A 23,414-nucleotide genomic window follows, 5' to 3' on the forward strand; every position below is an offset into this window, starting at 1 on the left:
GACATGATTCAATAAGGAACCTCATGCATATATTGATGAAGGCTCCCCGTTTTCCGTTTTTACTGATTTTTTTACAGATAAATACAGACCGAAAAGATACATTTTCTTGTCTGTATTTATTATTATATGTGGATAAAAATGGAAATTGGGTTGATTTTTTGAGTAATTCTAAATACTGTCTGCCATGACTGCCAGACAAATAGATATGTGGATTGATAAATAAGGGGGTTTAAAAACAAGAAAGGAATTTTAGTAAAGAGGCTTTAACAGCAGTAGATTGGCTCAAGGTTGATACTGACATTTGCTTACTTTCATATAAGTGCATTGATTTATCTTCTGTGGGTGTTCATAGCACTGACACCTGGCAGACATTCAAGTGCATATTTATTGGTTAAATAAATTGTGCAAATCTACTAATTTCAGCTTAATTTTTCCACAAAACCCAAAGTAAATATGGATAAATACAGATAAAATTAGCTAAAAATAAATATGGATAAATTCAGACCGAAATGGCAAAAAAATAAATACCATAAAACCGGGAGCCCTAATATCGATATACTGAATTGGTCGGATTTGCCCCTATTATTGGGCCTATAATTGCTTTAAAGAATTCACATTTTATATCAAAAACCAATGATACAAACCTGATAAACAATATGCTTGCCTCAACTTTTCAGTTATGCATGGTTTGTATTTATACTTTCAATATTCCACTTTTGTTTGTTCACATTGTGCACTACAGAGACAGGAGTAACGGACTGGTAATGAGGGGGTTTTAATTGGTATTTAACAGCTATCCCAAATGAGTTTAACTACCCGTGGTCAAGGTCTAAGTCAAACCGAAACGCGTAGGGATTTCCTTGGTCCTTGTAAAATGAAATAAAGAAAATCTTAACCTGTGATGAGGGGGGGGGGGGGGGGGGGGGGGAGCAAAAATATTTCTTGTTTTAAAAAGCACACATTGCCATGGACGTCTCTTGTATTGAAGGGAACTGCTTTGTGGGTTGATGTGCTCCTTTATGAAAGAGCAGTGCCATGACTCACAGTAGCCAATGGCTAAAGTGGCTGGTCCATTGCCACATGCTGTATGCTGTTGTGGGTGTATTAAAGTGGAGTATTCTGCAGTGACGCCTGTTAGACTTCACTATGTAATAATCTCACGTTACCCCAAATAGGTCCTTTGGAATCACACTAATGAATCCCTAGCTCATTCTTGGAATAGTGGCACAGAGCAGTCAGGCTTTAGGAGGAACATTCAGAGTACCATCATGGACAATTAGTAATTGACACAACTCGACAGACATCAGACCTCAATTTATATATTTTTTTTAAAAGCAGATTTTTATATAAAGTTAGACACCAAAACGAAGACAATCGGAGTATAACCGGAGTTATGGATTTTTAAAGCAAAAAAAACCCCATGAATTTCAGTCTTCCAGAACTTTAGCATTGCAGTCAATGGGGATAAACATTATAGACAATCGGTCACTTGCAAGTTGAGTTCAGTGGAAACCACTTGGTGGTGAGGTGGGGGTTCCTAGCAACACGGTCCAACAGTTAGTTGAATTTTACCTGACTCGTAGGGCCCGGGTGCTGAGTTGTCCTAGCTGTCCCTGGTGTTGAAGCGGGAGCTGTGGGTTTTCTAGTTTTACTTCTTAGTGAGGAAACTGATGCAAAAGCTCGACAAATGTGCCACTGAGGCATTGGGTTGAAGGTGTTGTAGGGTTTCCTCGAGGCACATCGTCAGACAAAGGTAGTGGTAGCAGGACTGACCACCAACAAGCTTTGACAGCGGCAAATTCAGCCTTGGGTTGCTTCGACGTCCTGGAGTCTGGGGGAAAAACACTAGCTGCCTGAAAGGTGCTGGAGGTCACAACTACGTCTCCCACAGTGCATTAGACCATTTGCTTTTGGGCGATCCTTCGGCAGGCCTGATGGTCATTGATTCTTTGGTTCAGGGAGTGTGCTTTCCCTGCGGGCTACAGGTGACTGGTACCTCTAATCCAAGGGAGTTCTGTGGTTGCCATTGGCTTGCAGAGGGGTTCCTCTTTACTTGAGAACCTGTCTCTGGTCCGGGATGAGTCACAGTTGTGCAGTTGCAGGATGGTTGCCACAGGTCCCTGTTATCTTGCTTATGCTTTGTGCAGGTACTAAAGTTGCTGACTTGGTTCTCTTTGTCCTTTGTTGCAAGTCGTTCATATCTGACTACAGGGGAGCACCTTAAATCTTAGATTTAGCGGTATTAGGGATATGGGTGCTAGTGGCCAATGGGCTACAAGCCCCAGACGCTAATCTGCTCCTGAAGTGACCCATTTCCTGTGGAGGGTGGAACCATTTCTACCCAGAAGCCTCTATTCTGCCACTTTAAAAATAGCAGAAACCTTCTTAGTCTGTACAGACCTGGTAGCCAAGGGATGTGGCTAGCCATCTGTGTACGCCTCCTGACTATGTAATTAGCCAGCCTGGGTCGCAAATGTCCTGGGGTAGGGTGAGGTGGGGTTGGCTTTTTTTATCCTCTAGGAGGAATCCTGATCGTATATAGGAGGCGGCGGGTGCTTTGAAGCTCACAGCCTTGATGTACCACTCCACTTGCCATTCTGCCGGGGAGGGAGTTATCGCCCCCCCCCCCCCCCCCCCCCCCTCCCGTCCAGTCCATAGTTTCTGACTCCTGAGAGGATCACACCTCCTGGCAGGAGTCTGATTCCTGTTTTGGCTGCAGCAGCTGTAGGCTGTCAGCCAGGGCACAGGAAAGGCTGGTGCATCCAGGTGGGCAACCTTTAAGGTAGCCACCTGGGTGATGTCACATTAAATCAAAATTTGGGAAAAGGTCTGGATTGATAAGACAAGTTGTTTGATACCAAACATGCCCTATTTCAGTGAGACCTCAATAGAGCTGGAAACTTTGGGATGCCCAGGTGCCATCCCATGTTATCCTATTGCCCCCTGAACACTTATAGTAGTCCTTAATGGAAAGAGGCTACTATAGGGACATATAAGCTTGCCCTTGTATGTCCACACCTTTATTATAATGTACCCTCCTTCCTGGACTCGCAAGGCCTACCATAGTGGTGACTGACATATATTAAAAATAGTGCTGTGACCTTGCCACTGAGGGTGAGGGCAAAGTTGAGGTGGAGCAGTTTGCACTACTCCTGCAGTCTGCAATGGTAGGACTGCTGTCATCCGTTTACTTGGGCCACTCAAGGTGGCACAGTCAGTGCTTCAGACCCTGGTGACCCTTTAACTCCTTTGCCCTGGATACCACTAGCACAATTTGCCAGGGACTTATAAGGGTGTCAAAGTCCGTGCAAATTGGAGTTAACAATTCACATCCATCATATTTTAGGTAGAGAGCACTGGCACGGCTACAGTGCACTTTCAGAGTCATAACAATCCGTATTGGAGAAAAAAGTGTGGGGGGTGATAAATTTGTGAATGATACAAGAATGGATGAAAAGAGCTGGATGAAAGACCCTAGAAGAATAATTTGAGAAGAGAAGGGGGTCGGTCCCCTGCAACAAGCTAGCTTGACCCAGGCATGGATAACATCAATGAATTTTAAAAAGCAATCCCATGCAAGTGTAGGAGAGTAGGGTCTGCTATCCTATGGTCACCCCAAATTTTTGCTTTTTGCTTCACTGGTTTTTGACATATTGAGGCTGTGGGCCTGCCAATCAGACCCCCAGCCTGCTGTTCTCTCTACTAAATTAAAACTATGCACCCTAGGTGCATAACCAATTGGAAGTGGATCACCCTGTCAGCCCCTGTACCAGTGTACACTAGGTACCCAGGGCATTGGTGTACCCAAGGCCTGCCAAGGGCTGCAGCATGTATTATGCCACCCCAGGCTTGGCCTAACAATCTGACACAACTGGCTGATCACTCAGCTGGGGTAAGTTGGTGTAATCACCTCTTACTTAGGTGTAGTATACCTATACCTAACCTTAAATGGGACACCTGGTAACCTATAAGTCACTCCTATGGCAGGCCTTAACAATCCTGAAGGCAGAGTGCTTGGTTCCATGTGAGATGGTGCTCTGGCATGAGCTGAGCCTGTCTGCAGTGGTCGGAACAACTTCCTTCTACTGTTTCCAGATATCGTCATACCATATACTCTTAAGTGCATTATGAACCTCGCGGTTAAATGCTATCTTTGGTTTGGCTTTATCAAAACATGTCGAGTAAGGTGTCATACGAATTGGAATACTAACCCCTCGCCAATTCTGGCGACGGGGTTAGCATTCCACCCTTCTAGAGGGACACGACATGTACAGTGCCTGAAACCCGGGTAAAATCAGACATAGCCTCAGCTCCACAAAATGGATGCTGCCACCACAGACACAAGTCTGCCCTCCTGCTGCTGGGAGTCCTTCCAGCTTGGGAGGTGTGGACAAAGGGTTTCCTGCCAGGGGAGGTACGTGCACCACCCCAGACAGGATTTTGTGTATTGGTCAGGTAGGGCTTGAAAGAAACCAGACATGCCTGTGGCTCACAAGGAGCCTCGGTGCATATGCCAGTTCAAACCGGTCCTGGGGCACACCAGTCCCGGGCCTGGGGCGAGCTGGACAAAGGATTGGGGGTGTAACCACCCCCCTTCCTGGTCCCACCCATAGGGAGGGACCTAGCAGGTAGTCCGGCCCCTAGAATCCGCTTAAAGGTAGGAGCTGTGTCCTAAGACTTCAGACATCCTGGAATCAACTTGACACTAAGAAGAAGACGGGAACTTCGACATTCTGCTGCACAGAAGACTGAAGAAAATCTCCCCTGTGGTCAGGGAGTGACCACCTTGCTAACGCAAGCACCATCCAGCGCATCAACGTCTGTTTTGCCGCCGCCTCCCGCCGGAGCCCGAGCCCAGAGACTGACAAGACCTGGACCTCCAGACCTCTCACCGCCCGATCCACAGTCCCTGAGAAGAAGAGACCCGTGGAGGCACCGAGACACGTGGAGCCAGCCATCTTGGAACGACTACGACAAGCTGACAAGTGCAACAACCGAGGCTCCCTCCAAGTTGTGCTTTGGGATCTGAGAAGCCCAACCCCCGAGCAGCATCTGCACCAAAGGTGAGCCCTCCAGCATCTCCACGATCTGCGTGGGGCCCTTCTGCATTTTGCCACTCGACGCGCCTAACCGGTTGCTGGCCCGCTGGCTAGTGGCCATCTTGGCGACGAACTCTACGAAATACACTGCTGGTCTGGTTGCTCCAGACTGGCCCTTGCTCCCCTCCAAAGGAGCAATCCCTCTGACCTTGCTGGTCAGAACCAACAGCTGATTTCCGAATCCTCCTACAATTGCTTTTGCCAAGGCTTGTTTGCTTCGATCAAGTCGCCGACACCGCCGACAGCGAGAGCCTGCGTGGGACAGCTCGTGAGCCGACTCCTGGACGTCGTCGACCTTCAGGGACCACGTGGCTGCGGAGGCAAGCTACCCCTCATCACCTGTTTGCACCCGACATCGCCTGGTACCCACCTGGTGCCACGCTGGTCACTGGCTAGTGACTGTGAACACTGTCCCCTCTGCTTACAGGTCTTCAACATCTCCGATCCACTCTTGGATCCACTGCATCTCTCCCGGACCGACCGCCTGCAGCATCTTTGTCTTCAAGCTCCACGGAACAGATAGAAGCAACCCGACGCACTTCGAGGCCTATGCACCCGCTTTCTGTGGGTGAGGTAAAGCTGGCACACCTGTGCCCAAGTGTAGTATTACATCTCTAGTGCCTGTGTTCCAAATCTTGAGTTCCTAGTCCATCCGGAAGATCCTCTTTGCAGTAACTTTGTACTTTTTACGCACCCATTGAAACCTATGGGAGCACGCGTGTGACTATTTGCTCTGCACACGCCACCCGTGGACCTCCTGGTCACTAACTGACGTTAGCTCCTTGTAGGCCCAGCGATTCTAGAGGCCCTAGGCCTTTTCCCTTTTCTGTTCGTGGTACTTATACCACTATTTTAGTATATGGTTTGAGTGGCCACCAGGGCCTATCCATAGAACGTGCAACTTCTGTGTATTCTGTGATAATCTTGTTTGACGATTTGTGCTCCTGTGCTCATAAAGAGACTAGGGGTTACTTTGAGAAATAAATACATATATATTTTGAATATATATCTGTGTGGTGTCCTTTCATTGGTATAAAAGGGGGTTACATTTGGTAAAACAGCTGGCTTAACACGCTTCACGAGTTTAGCCTCAAAGACTGCTTAGCCTACGCTACCACTAGGGCAGCTAGTCCGAAAAGGTTGACTTACAACCACACCATAAGGGTTGCTTGGCATGGTACAAGGTGATCACTTTAACTAGTGAGCATCATATACCAGGCCAACTTCTCACAGCAAGTAATTATAAAGTAGGGCAAAGGGCACAATAAAGGACACACAGAAAAACAATCTTATTACAAAAGTAGAAAAATCGTTGTAATCTTATAAGTAACAATGTCACTGTGTCTAATTTATAAATAGAAAAAATATATACACTATATAGATAACATAAATAACAATCAAGACATACTAATACTCATACATACCTGTGCATTCATCCACTTCTCATCCCTTTAATTGTCAATATGTGCCAAAAGTATAATGTATTTGTGCACCAATTATGTTCATATCTCAAGATTAAACATGGTGTTTTAGTTATCTGATTAAACAAAAATGCATATTTGTGGCCAAAGGACTACATTCGGTAAATGTATGATTTTCTATGTGCCTTTTGGCAAATTGCCTTCATCAGAAAGCCACAAGATGGATGAATCGTAGAAATGTCTGTAAACAGAAAAGTTTTTCCTTAATTATAATGCGTGCCCTCAAGAATCTAGAATATTCAGTATCAAAATTTAAAAAAATAGTGGAAGTGAAAAACGATGTGTAGTAAGTCAGCTCCTCACCTGGTAAGTTAGTGTGCTCTATGGTGTGCGCCTATAACAGTGAGTAAATGGAACGTACACCAGAGGTTAGTGGCTTGCTATGATTTCCCACAGAGTACATGCTTATCTGGATACACATGTAGTGCTGCCCGAGACAACTCAAACTAGAATTGAAAAGTTAGGAACATGCATATTCCAGTGTGTAGTTATTCCAAATGGTGTCGGATTAAGATAAAAACCAGCCCCTATAGGGAACATATATTTACATAATTTTGCTAAGATTAAAGGTTTTGGCTAATGCCAGGCCTAGCGATGGAGTTGGATTCACACTTCGTCTTACTGGAATTCCCCAGCGGTCAAGGTGCGTTGTTGTTCAACTTTAATTTTGTATACAGATCTTAGAAGCATGGTAGGGTGCACCTTACACTGCATTAATGTCTGTTTGCTGGAAAATGTGTCCATTGCTTCCATAGAAAGAGGACTAGGAAATGTTGTTTTGATAATTACTCTACTGAATCTTGAAAGCTTCAGTCCCATCAAACCAGAGCTGAACAATCTTGTCATCCTTCTATAAAGTCTTGACTGTACCATGCTGACATTACATTTGTGCACCTGTGCTTTCTCTTCTGCTTATTTTTCTCACTGGATTGTCAGGGGAATGTAGAAATACCGTGGGTCATGATTATTCCCGTGTTGCTCTTAATGTTTGTCTTTTTGTACCATTGTATTCTTTGTTAAACTAATTCTAGTCTTTGACAGATTTAATAAATTCAAGCTGTTGTAATAATTATTTTGTTGGGTAGATAGGGGACCCATGGTCTTAGTTAGCTACGTGAATATTGGTTATATATAGGTTGGTTTAGAACTTTTATGTTTACATCAGCTACAAGGTTCTTCTACTTGTTTCCCTCTTTACGTCATGTGATTTCTATGAACTCTAATCATTCGTTTTTCTCCTTGCAGGTGGACGAAGACTACATCCAGGACAAGTTCAACTTGACGGGACTGAATGAGCAGGTCCCGCACTACCGCCAGGCCCTAGACATGATCCTGGATCTTGAGCCAGGTGAGCCATCCTTTCTGGAAGTGCCGCCTTATTTTAGGAAGGGAGGTGAGATGGTAGAGAGGCTTGGGTAAGGAATATGAACTCATTTTCCACTTCCTTTAACAGTCGTTATTCAGTACAGAATTTTTCACAGGATCTTGAGATTAAGGAATTCCTGGCTTTCCTCTCTGCCTTATTGATTTCAGGAAATCTAATAGGTTTGCGACTCTTAGCTGGCTAGATGTACTAGGGCTAACGATAACCAGTTCACAAGCATGAATTTTTCTTGATGTGTAAACTACGAAGGAATAGCTGCTGAGAAAGGTATTTCAAAACATCCTAACAGAAGAATCGTTCAATATATCTGCAAAATAAATTGGGGCTTGCATCTTAACATCACTAGAAATTGTATACATTTGAAGATCTGATATCCCATTGTGTTTGCCTTTTGGTGTTTTATTCATGACCCATGTGTCTTGAGTTTACCTGGATCTACACTTCTGCTGAGTTCTGCAATTTATGGTATTTGCTTGATTTCTTTGGCCAGCGACTAGACAAATCTTATCAATAAAAGGGGCAAACATAGTCTGCAGTAGCTCTTATTTTGTTAATCTATGAACCTTCAGATTGAACAAAAATACAGAATCCTAAAAGCCAGCTGGTCTCAGTTCACCCTCTCACTTGACGTTGACTGTTTGGTAAACCTCTGAAGTTTCACAGCCTCCCTGTGCCATCTTGGTGCTATTTTTTTGGGCCACAGTGACTGTGAAACTCATTTTTCACAGTGAAACTGTCCCAAACATCCTGGCTGTCGGACTTTCCTGTAACAGGATGGTTCTAAGACTAAGCCCCTATTTTACTTGTGATGAGCTTCTCACATTGCGTCTTTTAACTAGCTGGTAAGTCAATCGCAAGATCTGTTCTAGGAAGAGGACTCCTGCCAAACACCCTTCAGCATAACCACCATTCATGGATTGCTGTTGTAGGGAGAGGGTCTGCTCCCCCTGCCCACATATCGCAAGCCACTACTGATCTTTTCTTTATCCTTGTTTCTCTGCAGATGAGGAGTTGGAGGATAACCCAAACCAGAGTGACTTGATTGAGCAGGCAGCTGAGATGCTGTATGGCCTCATCCATGCCCGTTACATCCTCACGAACAGAGGCATCGCACAGATGGTGAGAAGTGATCCCTCTTCTGTGCCAGTTGAAAAAGAATGCAGAGGGCAGATGACTGTGCAGGTGGACTGTGCACATTAGATTTGATTTAGCTAAAACCTACTTAGAGGGCAACTGAATCTGTTGGTAGTGAAGCACAGTTTCTCACAACCAAGTTCTAACTGTACGATCTAAGCCTACGTTTTCTAAACTTGCTACTTTAGTTTTTGGCGTAGTTTTACTTCAGTATCAATAGAAGCGAACTGGTATTGCAGGAGAGTGGCACTGGGGTTGGGGTTTAGTTTGGTTCATTTTCTTTGCCCGTCATGCCCATCTCGCTGTATTATGCCGTCGTGCACATTATGGAAAGCATAGTGTACTCATCCTATGTGTTGCAGTTGGCTTCCGCCCATTTAGTACACACTTATTTTTTGCTTATTACGTGATTTTGAACCTTTTACTGTGGGTGATCTTACTACTTGTCTCACCTACAATAATCACATGGTAAATGGACTGTGCGTGTTTGCCATGCCTTTTAAGAGAAGGCTGCTGCGACACAGCTAGGGTAAGGGGCACTTGGCTGGTTACATGTGAACATATTTGCCCACGCACGTACACATCTGAGGACATTTATGAGACTTCAATCGTGCGCAGCCCGGTAACTGCATTCAGGTAGCCTTGTGCGGGGGTACTTTGCAAGGTTAGGTAGTGATCTGGGATATGTCTTATAATATTAGTTGGCCCTCACAGGTAAAGTCAGTATGGTTTACTGTTTTGTCTGCCGTGGCACATTATTGTACACATGCAGGAGATATGCCATATAGTACAGTTTCTCTTCCCTTTGGCCTACAAAGTTAAGTGGGAAATGTATCTCCGATTAAATGTGTGTGCCTAGTTCAAATATGCGAATATCAATCGGTGATATGCACATCTTATGGGTCGTCCAAAATGTTCATGCTTCTCTGGTTCAGCTCGGGATCTGAGCCCAGACCTTTTGTCACACTGCTGGCCAAGTTAATTACTCTGCTCCCTGGCTTCTAGAACCTTCCACCCCCACTTATTCTTGCTTTTTGCTTTTTACTGGAACTGGATGTCCACAGCAGCCATGGAAGAAGGGTAAACCCCTTAATACCATTAAGGACTAGCCACACAGTTGACCCCAAGACCAGTAGGTCTCTCAAAAGGCTGGCAAGGCAGGCCTACAGCAGCCCCCTGAAGACCTGTTGGGAGAAGATCTGGATTTCTGTAGCCCAGAAGGAGGCGAGGAGCACTAGGTTCGAGGCATGTGGGCTGCTGAATTCATATCTGTGCATAGATTGCCGCCTAGTGTTGGGTCCGGATGATTGCACATTGTTGTCCTGGAAGAGTCTTTGAAGTATCACGAGATAGGTGGCTCCTCCCCTGGACTACAGTGCGCATGGGCATCCTCTCCATCATCAGATTGTTTTTTTCCGCCATTGGGTTAGGATGTGCTTATCTTAGCTCAAGTTAGGAAAACTTTATTTAAGGCCAAAAGCCTTTAGGTATCGTCGGTATTGTTTGCGTTCGGTATCGACGAATTATTATACTCGTTCTCGGACTTCTTCACACTTCTCGGACCTAGTTTCGGTCCGAACATCGATCGACGTTCGAGGATGGAATCGAGGACTCCCTTCAAGAGATGTCCTTTGTCATGCGAAATATCCACACATCGATGTCCATCCGGTGTGTAACAAATGCTTATCACCGGATCATGATGAGTCAAGGTGTATGGCCTGCGCCCGGTTCCGGTCAAAGAAGACACTTCGGAATCGACGGGCGGCAAGATTGGAGGCCAAACAATCGGCGCCTAACCCGGTTAACATATTCAGCACTGAAGATGAGGAAGTCAAGAGCGTCGAAGAAATAGACTCGAGCCATGCTTCGGAGCATGATTCCCAATCTGACGACGATGATGAGGTGATCTTCGAGGACGAAGACGTCGTCGACTAGGTAGGAGACGACGATGAGGCCCTTGGGGCCAAGGAAGATAGCTCGGGCGAGGAGCTAGGCCAATCCGTCGATGCGGAGGCCAACTGACACAGTCTTGACAAGGCTCAGGTCGAGGTATCGCCAGCGGGCCTTACCCAAGATCGGTCGGATCGTTCTACAGCCCCGCCTGAAGGCCTGGCTTCGAACATTTCAAAAGAGCCATCGCTATCAAAAAAGACTGGATTCGATTCCGTGAACGCGAAACCAAAACCAGCACCGGTCAAATCCAAACCGAAAGTGCAACTGGTTCAGGTCGGATCGAAGGCCTCGAAGCCCTCCAATCCGTCGACACAGAAAAGGGACGTCGGAGCCGACCAAACAAAGGACGACTCCGGTACCGAGAAGACGTAACGGCCTATGCCGAAAGTCAGAGCACCGACCACCAAGGTCACGGGGGTCGATTCGACTACGTCGACATCTAAGAGTGCAGCGGCGGACAAGATATCGAAGCAACCAGTCGTAGATCCCAAACTTCGGATCAAACACCCGAAAGCCGGGAAGACACCGGAGACCGCGTCGAGGCCTGTCTCCAAAGAGCCTGTCGGTTCCAAAGCACCGTCTGCATTCACGTTGCAACAGGTGTCGTAGTCCCTACAGCGCATCAGGGAACGGGCAACCCTCGAACCAAAAACGGGTCCCGAACCACACAAGGTCGCTAAAGCTCACTCGGCGCCGGCACCGATCAAGTTTGGATTGCTGCCACCCGGGGCACCGACGATTTTCGAACTTCGGAGGAGTATCGAACACACACAAACCGTGTCCACAGTAAGAACCGATGTCTAGGACTCGCGGGACCAGTATATCGACGCCGACACTGGTAGGCTGTTCTGTAAGCGGAGAATTGTTCCTGAGAAGGCCTTGGACTCCTACAAGATTCCACTAAAAAGGAAACTGGCTTCAGGTTCGACGCCAGTGCTTGTAGAAACATTCCACACCTATCAGGAACCACCATCCTTTTCTCCTACACCCTCGGAACAGGATGCAGGAGAGGGCTATATTGGGGATGATGCCACTTATCCTGTGGATAATGACCCTGATGACCAACATCAAGACCCAGATCAAGCATGGGGAGACCCTACTGACCAAGGTGACCCACAAGATGCTCCTGACACATCTTTACAATGTCAAAACATCTCCCACTGAAGATACTGCTGCTTTTAACGCCCTCATTGAAAGGGCAGCTGCCAATCACGGAGGATTTCTTGGTGGACACGTTCTCCACATCAGAAAGAACGGTCAAGACTCTACCAATGCTGAAAGGGGTTCTTAAACATGCTAAGGACATCTTTAAGGAAACCACCAGGGCCCGGGTATTAAACCCCAGAATAGAGAAGAAATACAAACCTGCACCCGGAGACCCCATGTACATTAAGGGTCAATTGCTGTTGGACTCCATGGTAGTTTCTAATGCTCGCAAGAGAGCTAACTCGCAGACTACAGGTGATGCTCCTCCTCCGGACAAGGAGTCCAAAGTGCTAGAAACATCAGGCAAAAGGGTAGCAGCACAAGCAGCAAACATCTGGCGCATTGCCAACACTCAGGCACTCCTGGCCCGATACGACAGGTCACACTACGATACAATAGAAACACTGCTAGAACACCTACCAGATGAATACAAGGATGCAGCGGAGCTCCTCATCAGAGAGGGGCAACTCATTACAAATGCGTCCATCAAATGCGCACTAGATGCAGCTGACACTGCAGCAAGGGCAATCAACACTAGTGTAATGTTGAGGAGGCATGCATGGCTGAGAATATCAGGGTTCAAACCTGAGATTCAAAATAATATCTTGAATCAACCAGTCAACCCAGACTTTTTATTTGGCCCCGAGGTTGACACTACACTAGAAAAGATTAAAAAGGACACAAACTGCGAAATCTACGGGGGCTCTACAGTCGCAGCAGTTTCGGAGTGGCTCCTTTCGTCGCCCCGGGAATAGAGGAGCAGCTAGAGGTCAGGGGTCCCAGCAGCAGTACAGTAAAGGAGGTACCCAGAGTACCTATAATAAAAACAATAGGGGTGGATATCGTGGATCCAGCACCAAAGGCAGAGGACGAGGACACAACACCAGGTCCTCCGCCAATATCAAACAGTGACGTCTTGTCGCTGCCCCCCGCCCACGTAACGCCGGTCGGGGGGAGACTCCCAACAGTTCCTGCCAGTCTGGCGATCCATCACCACAGACAGGTGGGTCAGAGAAATTGTCCTGTACGGTTATTGTCTGGAATTAACATCCAATCCACCCAACATACCACCAAGACACCGTCCTATGTCCGCAGAGCACTTGACATTATTGCAGCAAGAAGTGCTAAGTATGCTGCAAAAATGAGCCATAGAGCTCGTGCCTATGGAACAGCGGGGGTCAGGGGTGTACTCTCTGTACTTCTTAATCCCAAAAAAGAACTGGTCTTTACGACCTATACTAGACCTCCGCCCCCTCAACCAATACATTCTGTCAGAGCATTTTCATATGCTCACCCTCCAGCAGGTTCTGCCGTTACTCAGTCAGGGAGACTTCCCAGCAACACTAGATTTAAAGGATGCGTATTTCCACATACCCATACACCCATCACACAAAACATTTCTCAGGTTCACTCTTCAGGACCAGCATTATCAGTTCAAAGTACTCCCTTTCGGAGTAACAACGGCGCCCAGAGTCTTTACCAAGTGCCTGGCGACAGTGGCTGCACACTTAAGGAGACAGCACATTCACGGCTTCCCTTACCTGGACGACTGGCTTGTTCAGGCAAAGTCAGCCCAGCAGTGTGCCAGCCACATATCTCACACCATTCACCTTCTTCACAGTCTGGGATTCTCAATAAATTATCCAAAGTCACTTCTCCAACCCGCCCACGTACGGCAGTACCTGGGCGCGACTATAGACACTCTGGCTGCCAAAGCTCAGCCAAATTTAGCGAGAATCAACCGCATGCAACTGCTGATAAAAAAGTTCAGACCACAACACTCCCTTCCAGCGCGAGTGTTCATGCAGTTGATAGGCATGATGGCCTCCTGCATCTTCATAGTCCCGCACGCGAGACTACATATGCGCCTGCTTCAGGAGTGCTTGGCACGTCAATGGAATCAGACTCAAGGACAGTTGAAAGACCTAGTGTTGGTGAGCGGTCGGGCATACAACTCTCTGCATTGGTGGAATCCACAAAACCTGTGCAAGGGCCGACCGTTCCAAGAGCCTGTTCCACAGATAATACTGACGGCGGACGCGTCTCTTGCACAGTGCAGGGACTATGGACGACACAGCAACAGAAGATGCACATCAAACTTCTGGAACTGATGGCTATCTTCCTGGCAATTAAGGCATTCAAAGTACACTTGTGCAACAAAGTCGTGTTGATCCGGACGGACAACATGCCTGCCATGTACTACATACAGAAGCAGGGAGGAACACTCTCCACAGTTGTCTCATGTGGCTCAGAGCATGTGGAAGTGGGCCATTCAGAGGAACATGTTCCTCATGGCGGAACACCTCCCGGGCAAGGACAACCAGATGGCGGATCTGCTCAGCAGACACAGCCACGAAATGCACGAGTGGGAGCTACATCCATCAGTACTCCAACCGTACTTCCAGCAGTGGGGTCATCCAGAGATAGACCTATTCGCCACAAGGGAAAACGCAAAATGCCAAAGCTTTGCCGCCAGGTTTCCGCATCCACAATCGCAGGGCAATGCGATATGGATGAACTGGTCAGGCAGATTTGCGTACGCCTTTCCCCCAGCGCCATTAATACCGCTAGTGGCACGCAAACTACGGCAACACTCAATGACACTCATCCTGGTTGCTCCAATGTGGGCACGCCAGCCATGGTACACCACGTTACTAGAACTGTCCGTGGTGCCGCCTCAAAGACTGCGGCTAACACCCAAACTTTTAACACAGAACCATGGCGAAATTCAGCACCCAGATCCGCAACAGCTGAACCTGGCGATCTGGCTCCTGAAGTCTTAGAGTTTGGCTACCTAAACCTGCCTCCAGAATGTATGAATATCATCAAGGAGGCCAGGAGACCCACGACCAGAGCTTACTATGCGGCTAAATGGAAAAGATTTGTCATTTACTGTAAAAACAATGACATTATTCCGCTGGATGCATCCATTCAGAACATCATCTGTTACACTTATACCGATGCAATCTGGCATACAACTCCATCCGTATCCATCTAACCGCAATAGCGGCCTATCTTCAGAACAGGCAGCACCTCTCTCTATTCAAAGTGCCTGTCATCAAAGCCTTCTTAGAGGGACTCAAAAGAGTGATTCCTCCAACTCACCCACCGGCACCGGTGTGGAACCTGAATGTGGTCCTCACCAGATTGATGGGTCCACCTTTTGAACCTCTACATTCATGTGAGATTCAATTCCTCACCTGGAAAGTAGCTTTCTTAGTGGCAATCACTTCGTTGAGAAGAGTTAGTGAACTCCAGGCACTAACCATTCAAGAGCCATTCATACAGGTTCACGCCAACAGAGTTGTACTACGTACTAACCCCACTTTCATGCCTAAAGTGATATCGCAGTTCCACATGAATCAAACTATTGAACTGCCTGTTTTCTTTCCAAATCCACAAAATGTCGCGGAGAGAATGCTCCATACACTAGATGTAAAGAGGGCCCTCATGTACTATGTAGACAGAACAAAGGATTTTAGGAAAACAAAACAACTGTTCGTTGCCTTTTCACCATTTCCAAAGCAGGAATAGCTAGATGGATCGTTAAATGTATTCAAATTTGCTATGAAAAAGCTAAACGCACATTAACGATTCCTCCCAGAGCCCACTCAACACGAAAGTTAGGGGCGTCCATGGCTTTCCTAGGGAATATTCCTTTAGAGGAAATATGTAGAGCAGCCACATGGTCCACTATACATACATTTACGAAACACTACTGTGTAGATGTACATTCCAAACAGCAGGCAGCTGTAGGACAGGCTGTTCTCAAGACCCTTTTTCAGACTGCTGCAGCTGGCACGGGCAGCCGCCGCTAATGGAGGGACTGCTATATAATCTATGCACAGATATGAATTCAGCAGCCCACATGCCTCGAACTGAATATGCTACTTACCAGTATGCATCTGTTCTTGGCATGTAGGGCTGCTGACATTCATATCGCCCACCCTCCTCCCCGGCGCCTGTAGTGGCTGCAGCACTCAGAATTACTGTATAGCATGGTCATCACTTACTGTATCTACTCCATCACTGCCACAATGGCGAAAAACAATCTGAGGATGGAGAGGATGCCCATGCGCACTGTAGTCCAGGGGAGGAGCCACCTATCTCGTGATACTTCGAAGACTCTTCCAGGACAACAATGTGCAATCATCCGGACCCAACACTAGGCGGCGATCTATGCACAGATATGAATGTCAGCAGCCCTACATGCCAAGAACAGATGCATACTGGTAAGTAGCATATTCAATACAAAGAGCAGAAGGCAAACTGGTGCAGGGGGCCAGTACACTGCTTTTGAGGCCTGCTGCAACTGCACCACGTGGCTAGATCTCACAACTAAAGAGTAAAAAAAAAACAGAAAAAGCCCAAGATCTCCCAAATCCGAGTTAAAGACCTTTAAATGTTGGTTACCTTTGATCTTTTGGAAATCTGAGCGCATGGTGCTCCACTGCTGTTTTCTAACTGTACCCTGGGGTTTGGCCCAGGGCACTGGGTTTGGTATGAGTCTGAATTATGTATTTAATTCAGGAAGGGGCGTACATAGGGGCTCCCTCCCAAGAGCTCTTGGGGTCTGGGCATCCCAAACCCTCAGCCGGTTCCAGCGCAAGTAGGTCTGAAACCCTACCTCTGGGCTCCTGCCAGAAAAAATGGTTTAGCTCTGTCGCACGCCACCCCAAGACAGAAGAAAGGGGACCGGGCCACCATCTCTGGACGTCTGACACAAGCAGTGGATGTGGAGCTCCGTTGTACTCCCCAGAGAAAAGGGAAGGTGCCTGGAACCCCATCTCCAGGCCCTCAGCAAGGGGAGCTTTGTCGCGCATCTGCCAAATGTGGTGGGCTCACCCCTACTCCTTGTGCCCATGTCTGGGGAGTGGGTGGCCACCAATAGAAGACACGCTGCCCACATGGAGCAGCAGGGGAGAAGCATGCTACCTGCTTCCGCTCCGACAGTGCAGGATGCCGGCCAGGTGAGGAGCTGGCAGGGGGTGGGCTTCCCGAATTTCTCCCAGTCGGATGACAAGTTGGTGCCCTAGTGGCACTGGGCACACCCGCCAAATATAGAAAAATCTAAGAAATCAGCAAAAGAAAAGCTACATGCTCTCCCCAGCACAGCAGGAGAGCTGGTATTGCAATATTAAATCAGGAGAAGCTTATTTGCATATTTGGTCTGTCTTGTGATGGCCGCAGGAGAACAGGGAAACTACCAACAAATTCAGAAAGTGTTGTAGGGGGGAGGAGGCTGAGGGGAAGAGGCAATTTACAGCAGCCTCTCCCGAAGTAGCTTTTGAAATCTGTGTGCGGGGTTGAGGAAAGTTTGACTCTCCTGGCTATTCAGGCTGAATTTAAGTATTCTCAAGGTAGGAGCTTTGTGCCTTTCAGCTTGGAGTGCTGAACCCTCTGGGACTGGTTCTATAGCTTCCATTTTCTGTGGCCTGAAGGTGTATAAAACAAGCATTGCAAATGCAATAGGTCTTGCACTTGTGGAGTTATTGGCATGATAAATGCCAATGTTTTTTACCCAGCCATGTTGCAGGGTGCAGTACCATATGTGGCCAAAAGAGGTCCCTTGGCACTGCAACATGGCTAGGTAAAACAAGTATTTCCAATGCAATAGGTCTTGCAATTGCAAGATTTTGAGCTATTGGCATTGTAAATGGCAATGCCTTTTAATTTTATTAAAGGCATTGTCATTTACAATACCATTAGGTCAAACTTTGGCAAATGCTAGACCTATTGTATTGTAGAGCATGGTGTCCCTGAAGCGGACGCCGCGTTCTTCTAAAAAGTAATAAAATAAAAAAACACCGCTATTGTACTGCGAGTGCTGTGGCGGTAGGGGGAGCCACTTTTATATGCTTCTACCATCTTAAACCCACAACTGGATCCAGCCTGGATGAGTCCCGACCATCCAAGTCGGTCCCCTCCAGCCCTGAACCCTTGTAAGTGGTGCTAAAGGTGTTCCCAGATATTCCAAATCCAATACTTGGGACTCAAAAAATGTTCAGCCAAAAAGTGCTCCGAGAACTGGGACCTACTTGCTTGCCGATCCGCCCAAGGTGCATGGCTGGTCGGCTTTACTTTGCAGTAGCTCCCGCTACATTCTTCTCTGCAGAAGCAAATCCTGTTCAGCAGCTCCTTGGAGAAGGGGTATCCGAACTTGTGGAGCTCTTGTTGGCTACATCCTACTGCTTCGTTCCTCTGGAGACTTTCTACTTCCAAAAATAGACTTTAACCGAACTTGGGAATCTTCAACGTGACTTTGTCCAGCAGCTACTCCATGACGACTTATCCTCAGACAACGCTGTCTGCCTTGCCCAGCTAAACTTTGCCATCTCAGACATTTTCATTCACAATTTCTACTAATTACGGTTGGCCATACCTTTCGACCTTGCCAAGAGTATTGTGTGAGTAGATGTCTGCAGTTGGCGCTTTGATCTTATAGGCTTTATTTCTCACTATGAACTTTAAAAATTCATAAATTTGGTTCTACTGATTGGGTGTTTGGTATCAAATTAACATGTACTCTAATTTTCTAGATTATTTTTGTATTTTTCTTTTCTGGTGTTTTCACTGTAGTGCTGCATACATATTTTACACAATGCCTCTAAGTTATGCCTGTCTGCTTTTGTTCAAACTACCAGAGGGTTAAGCACAGGCTAATTTAGTGCCTTTTTGAGGTTTATCCTGATGAGGATTGTGGCTGTTTGAGAAGGGCTCACACCCCTCTCAACCAACGACCCAATTTCCTCACACTTTTATGCTATTTGATTGACCGTCATTAGATGAAATGATGGTGAAGTCAGTGAGATGGCTGGGAGGCATTGAATGTGCTGGTTGTGGGACAGTTATACAACCTCCATGCCCCCCTTACCAGCTCACTCTTTATTCAGATAGATTCTGCTTGGTGTATCCTTTGTCATTCTGTCCTTAAAATAGGAGACATAAAGCAGGGTCTCGTACGTATGTGTTCCCAATCGCTTCCTACTAGTAGAGCGATTTCTGTGGAGTGCCTTGTGACACAGGATACTTAAGGGGCCACTCCTACAATCCATGCACTGTAATAGTACTTTCCACTCCTTGAGACCTGGTTCAGGCTACCGTGAATGATGGGAATAATAGACAGGGAATCACACGATGGGCTACAGCTATAACCAAGATAAACCTACGTCAAATACTGTGCTCCACTTGTCAAATTTTAATTTTCTGTCAACTCCAATGGACTTGGTATGAAAGAGATAGGCCTGAGGGAGATTAGTAACACCTACATTACTTCATTGATAACCCATTGTTTAGGGAAATGGCCGGTGCAAATATAGCTGTTCTTGCAGGTGCTTTTTTGTATTTAAACATGGTATCCTCTAATCCAGTGCACTGCACGGAACAGCCATAGATTTCAAAGGCGTCATCCATGCACGGAGACCAGAACTGGGACTCAAAAAGGAGCTGTTGTAAATAAAGTAACATCACACTTTGATCAAACCTTTAACAGAATCCTACCCTGTAAGCTAGAGCATGGACCTTCTTTTCGAACAAGAGCTAGACTGCCCCTCTTCCTGTTAACTAACTGATCGTTTGTTTATCCTCCCTCCCTGCGTTTCTTGAACTTTTGAAATATGTGACACTTAAATATTGTATCGCCCCCAGCCTCCAGTTTTGCTTCGTAAACACAAAACCGCTTTTACCCCATAATAGAAAATCCCCAAACACTTGGATTCGCCAGTGCTTGTGTGGTTCTAGATGGGATGCTCACTGAATGTGGTGGATGGCGCACCTAAGGATATCTCACTGCATGTCCTTAGCAATGATTCCTCCAGGCACCAGTGATTGAGTAGGTAATCAGAAGGAACTCTGTCCCTTTAGTAGCCCCGCAAATTGGGTTTGAGAGAAACCTGGGTATGGGAAACGACTCATTGGCGGCCTTTTATGTAGGTGGATATGTTTTACTCTGATTTCCCTCACAAACACACATACTTGTGTTCTAATGTGTTTGTATTTTGCCCAGAATCTAGCTGGTATGAATTTTTTTCATCTCTCTTGCAGCTTGAGAAGTACCAGCAAGGAGATTTCGGGTACTGTCCCCGTGTCTACTGTGAAAACCAGCCCATGCTTCCAATCGGTAAGTACCTTATGAGCCGCTTGATTTGCCGCATAGAGACGACTATAGAAAGTGGCCGACAGGATGGGATACTTAGTGTAATGTTCTAATGTGTTACTGGTGCTTGCGTGAAGATGACCCTCTTTACTTCCTGTATTCTTTATCTGTCCTTAAACCCCTTGACGGTGGTTATGAGCGTTTCCTTTCTATTAATTTAGATGTCTGTAGCTTTATTTCCACCTTGCATCTCATACATTGTGGCTTAGTCCATCAAACTGCTCAGAACCTACTAATTTTCCAGGGTTAGGCAACATTTCAGGAAAGCTGGGCCTTAAAGTAGTCCAGAGCTTTCCAATTCTATCCTGTGGCAGACTTTTTTTTTTCCTTTTAAACTTGCGAGCTTTGCATATACTTCTTTTGAGTTTGCCAATATAGGGTAATTCACAAGTTTGCTGACCCTTATTCATGTGCTGCTGTTACTAAAGGTTTGGTTTTCTGTGTTTATTTTTCCATTTTAAATTCACACATTGTCATTGACATGTTTGCTGCAACACAGCATGGCGTTTACGGTCATTCATTTATATATTGCTTGAGCCATTTCTGCTTTTTGGCAATATTTTATGCCATGCTCTACTATGCATTCGGTATATATATACATTGTCAATTAGTTTGTCTGTTGACTTGTTTCTTGGAATGACCCAGCACTGCCCCTACAAGAATGCATGACTAGTTGCTGCAGGAATGAGGGCACAACACTCCCTAGTTCCACGTTTACCTCTACGAATGGAGTGTTTTGGGAGGCCTTCTACAAGTTTGCAATATCTGCATCCCGTATTTTGTAAATCTTTACTTTTATTAAAAGGTGGTCCTTCTCAAGAACTGTTTTTAATCTCCTATGAAGGTTGAACTTAAACTGAAAGACATGTGTTTTTGTTTAACCATGTATGAAACACTTGTAATTTCAAGCACAAGTTGTAGCCAACCTTTCTTCTCCAGTTGTAGGAAGATTATTGTAGCCTTTGAGAATAGTGAGTGAGGCCCTAACTGCTCAGTGAGGTTGTGCCAGTATTAACAGTTTGTACGTCTAGTGTGCGTTTTGAACTTCATTCTCTTTGTTGTGGGATTTGTGAAGTTAATGGAGAGGTGCATGTTACGCTATGCTACCATTTATTTAATTTGGCCTCCACCATGAGCATCTCCCTTGGTGCTCTTTGGTGTTCAAGAACACTAGTAGAGTAGGCTCTTGGTGGTTTGAAAGAAACCCCACCCAAAGGGGGCTGATTGCCTGCAGGGTTTACACATTTTCTTTCATGTTCTTCTTCCCTGACCACTCCTGTTGTATCACCCTCATATAAGGTCTTTCCGACATCCCTGGGGAGGCCATGGTGAAGCTCTATTGCCCCAAATGCATGGACGTGTACACCCCAAAATCTTCCCGCCACCATCACACGGACGGAGCCTACTTCGGAACAGGGTTTCCTCACATGCTGTTCATGGTGCACCCAGAATACAGGCCCAAAAGGCCAGCTAACCAATTTGTCCCCAGGTAAGTGTAGAGTTCATGGGGCAATTTAGTGCGGTGTTTGTTGGTGTGAAGAAATTCTGTGATGTGCAATATGTAAATAACAAGACATGCATAGAAAAGGCACATTTAAAGAGATTGGTCGATGCACCACAGTCCTCGCCTGCTTATCCCATGGAATGGAGTGATGATACCGTACACAAGGAATTGGGGCTGAGGTGCACCTCAGTCCCATCCTGCAGCACTGTGATTTTCCAGCTATGCGCTTCAATCTAAACTTTAGCATTTGAGCCGGTTGCCTTACTGTGACTTATAGTGCACCTTACCTGCTTCCTCTGCCAAGCGAGGTTTGAGGTGAACCTTTTTCTGACCTACAATAATCTGTGCCGCTCGTGACCTCCCCTGCCAGACCATATCCACCCAGTGCAACCCACTCTGACCTGTAGTAATGCCCCTTTATAATCCTCTGCTATGTAGACTTTATGCAGTGCACCCCACCCTGACTTGTATCAATGTGCCATGCTGCTTAAAATGCCAACTGTCCAGCCCAATCCACATCACTCTGACCTGCATTGATGTACCATGCTACCTGTATTGCATACTGCCAGGAATGCAACTCACTCTGATCTGCAGTACTGCTGCTTCTTCTACAATATTGAGTTTGCGATGCACCTTGTTCACACCTACAGTAATGCTCTGTGCTGCTCTGGGACCTACTCAAGGGACATATCCACCCAATGCACCTCACTTTGACTTGCACTACTAATCGGTACTGCCTGTGGCGCCCACTGTTGGACCTATGTCTCATTTTGACATGCAGAACCGCTCTGTGCTGTCCACTGCCGGACCATATCTAACCAGCTTACCTCAGTAATACTGTGCCGAGATTAACAATTTATCCTTACATTTTGTGTCTTCCAGGCTGTATGGGTTCAAGATCCACCCTATGGCGTATCAACTTCAGCTCCAGGCGGCCAGCAATTTCAAAAGTCCAGTGAAGACTATCCGCTGACTGGCCCGGCGAACGCATGTGCCCCCTCCCCCACCCCCTCTCCTTCCAAACACTGCGCGGATCTTTTGAATAATGAAAGCCAATGCTAAGGGCTGACATTAATTTCACTCTCTCCCAATACCTCTGTCAACCATTGAACTCTTTCTCTCAGTTTCCCATATCCCAGCCAGTTAGAAATCTGAAGTTTGTTTCAGTGTGTGTTTAAATTTAATAAATATTTCCTTATTCTGAAAATTAGGAGCAGGTAATGTGTTTTTTTATTTTATTTTAAATAAAATATACATGCGTGATCGGATAGGAGGTTGTACATTTTTCTTTGCTAAATAATCTATTGAGCCCTCCATTTAAAGTTAACTTTTGTAGCACCTTGCATGTGAATCTGTAAACCTATTGCCAGGGGATGTACATTCTGTCTAAAGTGTAAAGTTTAATGGTTTCCAGGAATGGCGGCAATATGGTGGTGGGTAACGTTTTACATCATTAATTGTAGTCCCTTAACTGCAACTTTTCCTTTCATTCTTCTTG

The 23,414-nt window shown here is 46.2% G+C and overlaps 1 protein-coding gene across 2 annotated transcripts in view; it reads left to right on the top strand.

Annotated features, from left to right (window-relative positions):
• LOC146769067 (casein kinase II subunit beta) overlaps nucleotides 1-23,184 on the top strand; it is a 182,082-nt gene extending 158,898 nt beyond the window's left edge. For both annotated transcript variants that reach the window (XM_085640533.1, XM_085640532.1), the window contains exons 3-7: nucleotides 7,826-7,928; nucleotides 8,968-9,083; nucleotides 20,301-20,376; nucleotides 21,712-21,901; nucleotides 22,799-23,184. In XM_085640533.1, the coding sequence (XP_085496659.1) occupies nucleotides 7,826-7,928; nucleotides 8,968-9,083; nucleotides 20,301-20,376; nucleotides 21,712-21,901; nucleotides 22,799-22,889 (576 nt within the window). In that variant the 3' untranslated portion in view covers nucleotides 22,890-23,184. The remainder of the gene's footprint in view (nucleotides 1-7,825; nucleotides 7,929-8,967; nucleotides 9,084-20,300; nucleotides 20,377-21,711; nucleotides 21,902-22,798) is intronic.
• The last annotated feature ends 230 nt before the right edge of the window (nucleotides 23,185-23,414 follow it).

The sequence above is a fragment of the Triturus cristatus genome, unplaced genomic scaffold, assembly GCF_964204655.1.
Source record: "Triturus cristatus unplaced genomic scaffold, aTriCri1.1 SCAFFOLD_141, whole genome shotgun sequence".
NCBI classification, from domain to species: domain Eukaryota; kingdom Metazoa; phylum Chordata; class Amphibia; order Caudata; family Salamandridae; genus Triturus; species Triturus cristatus.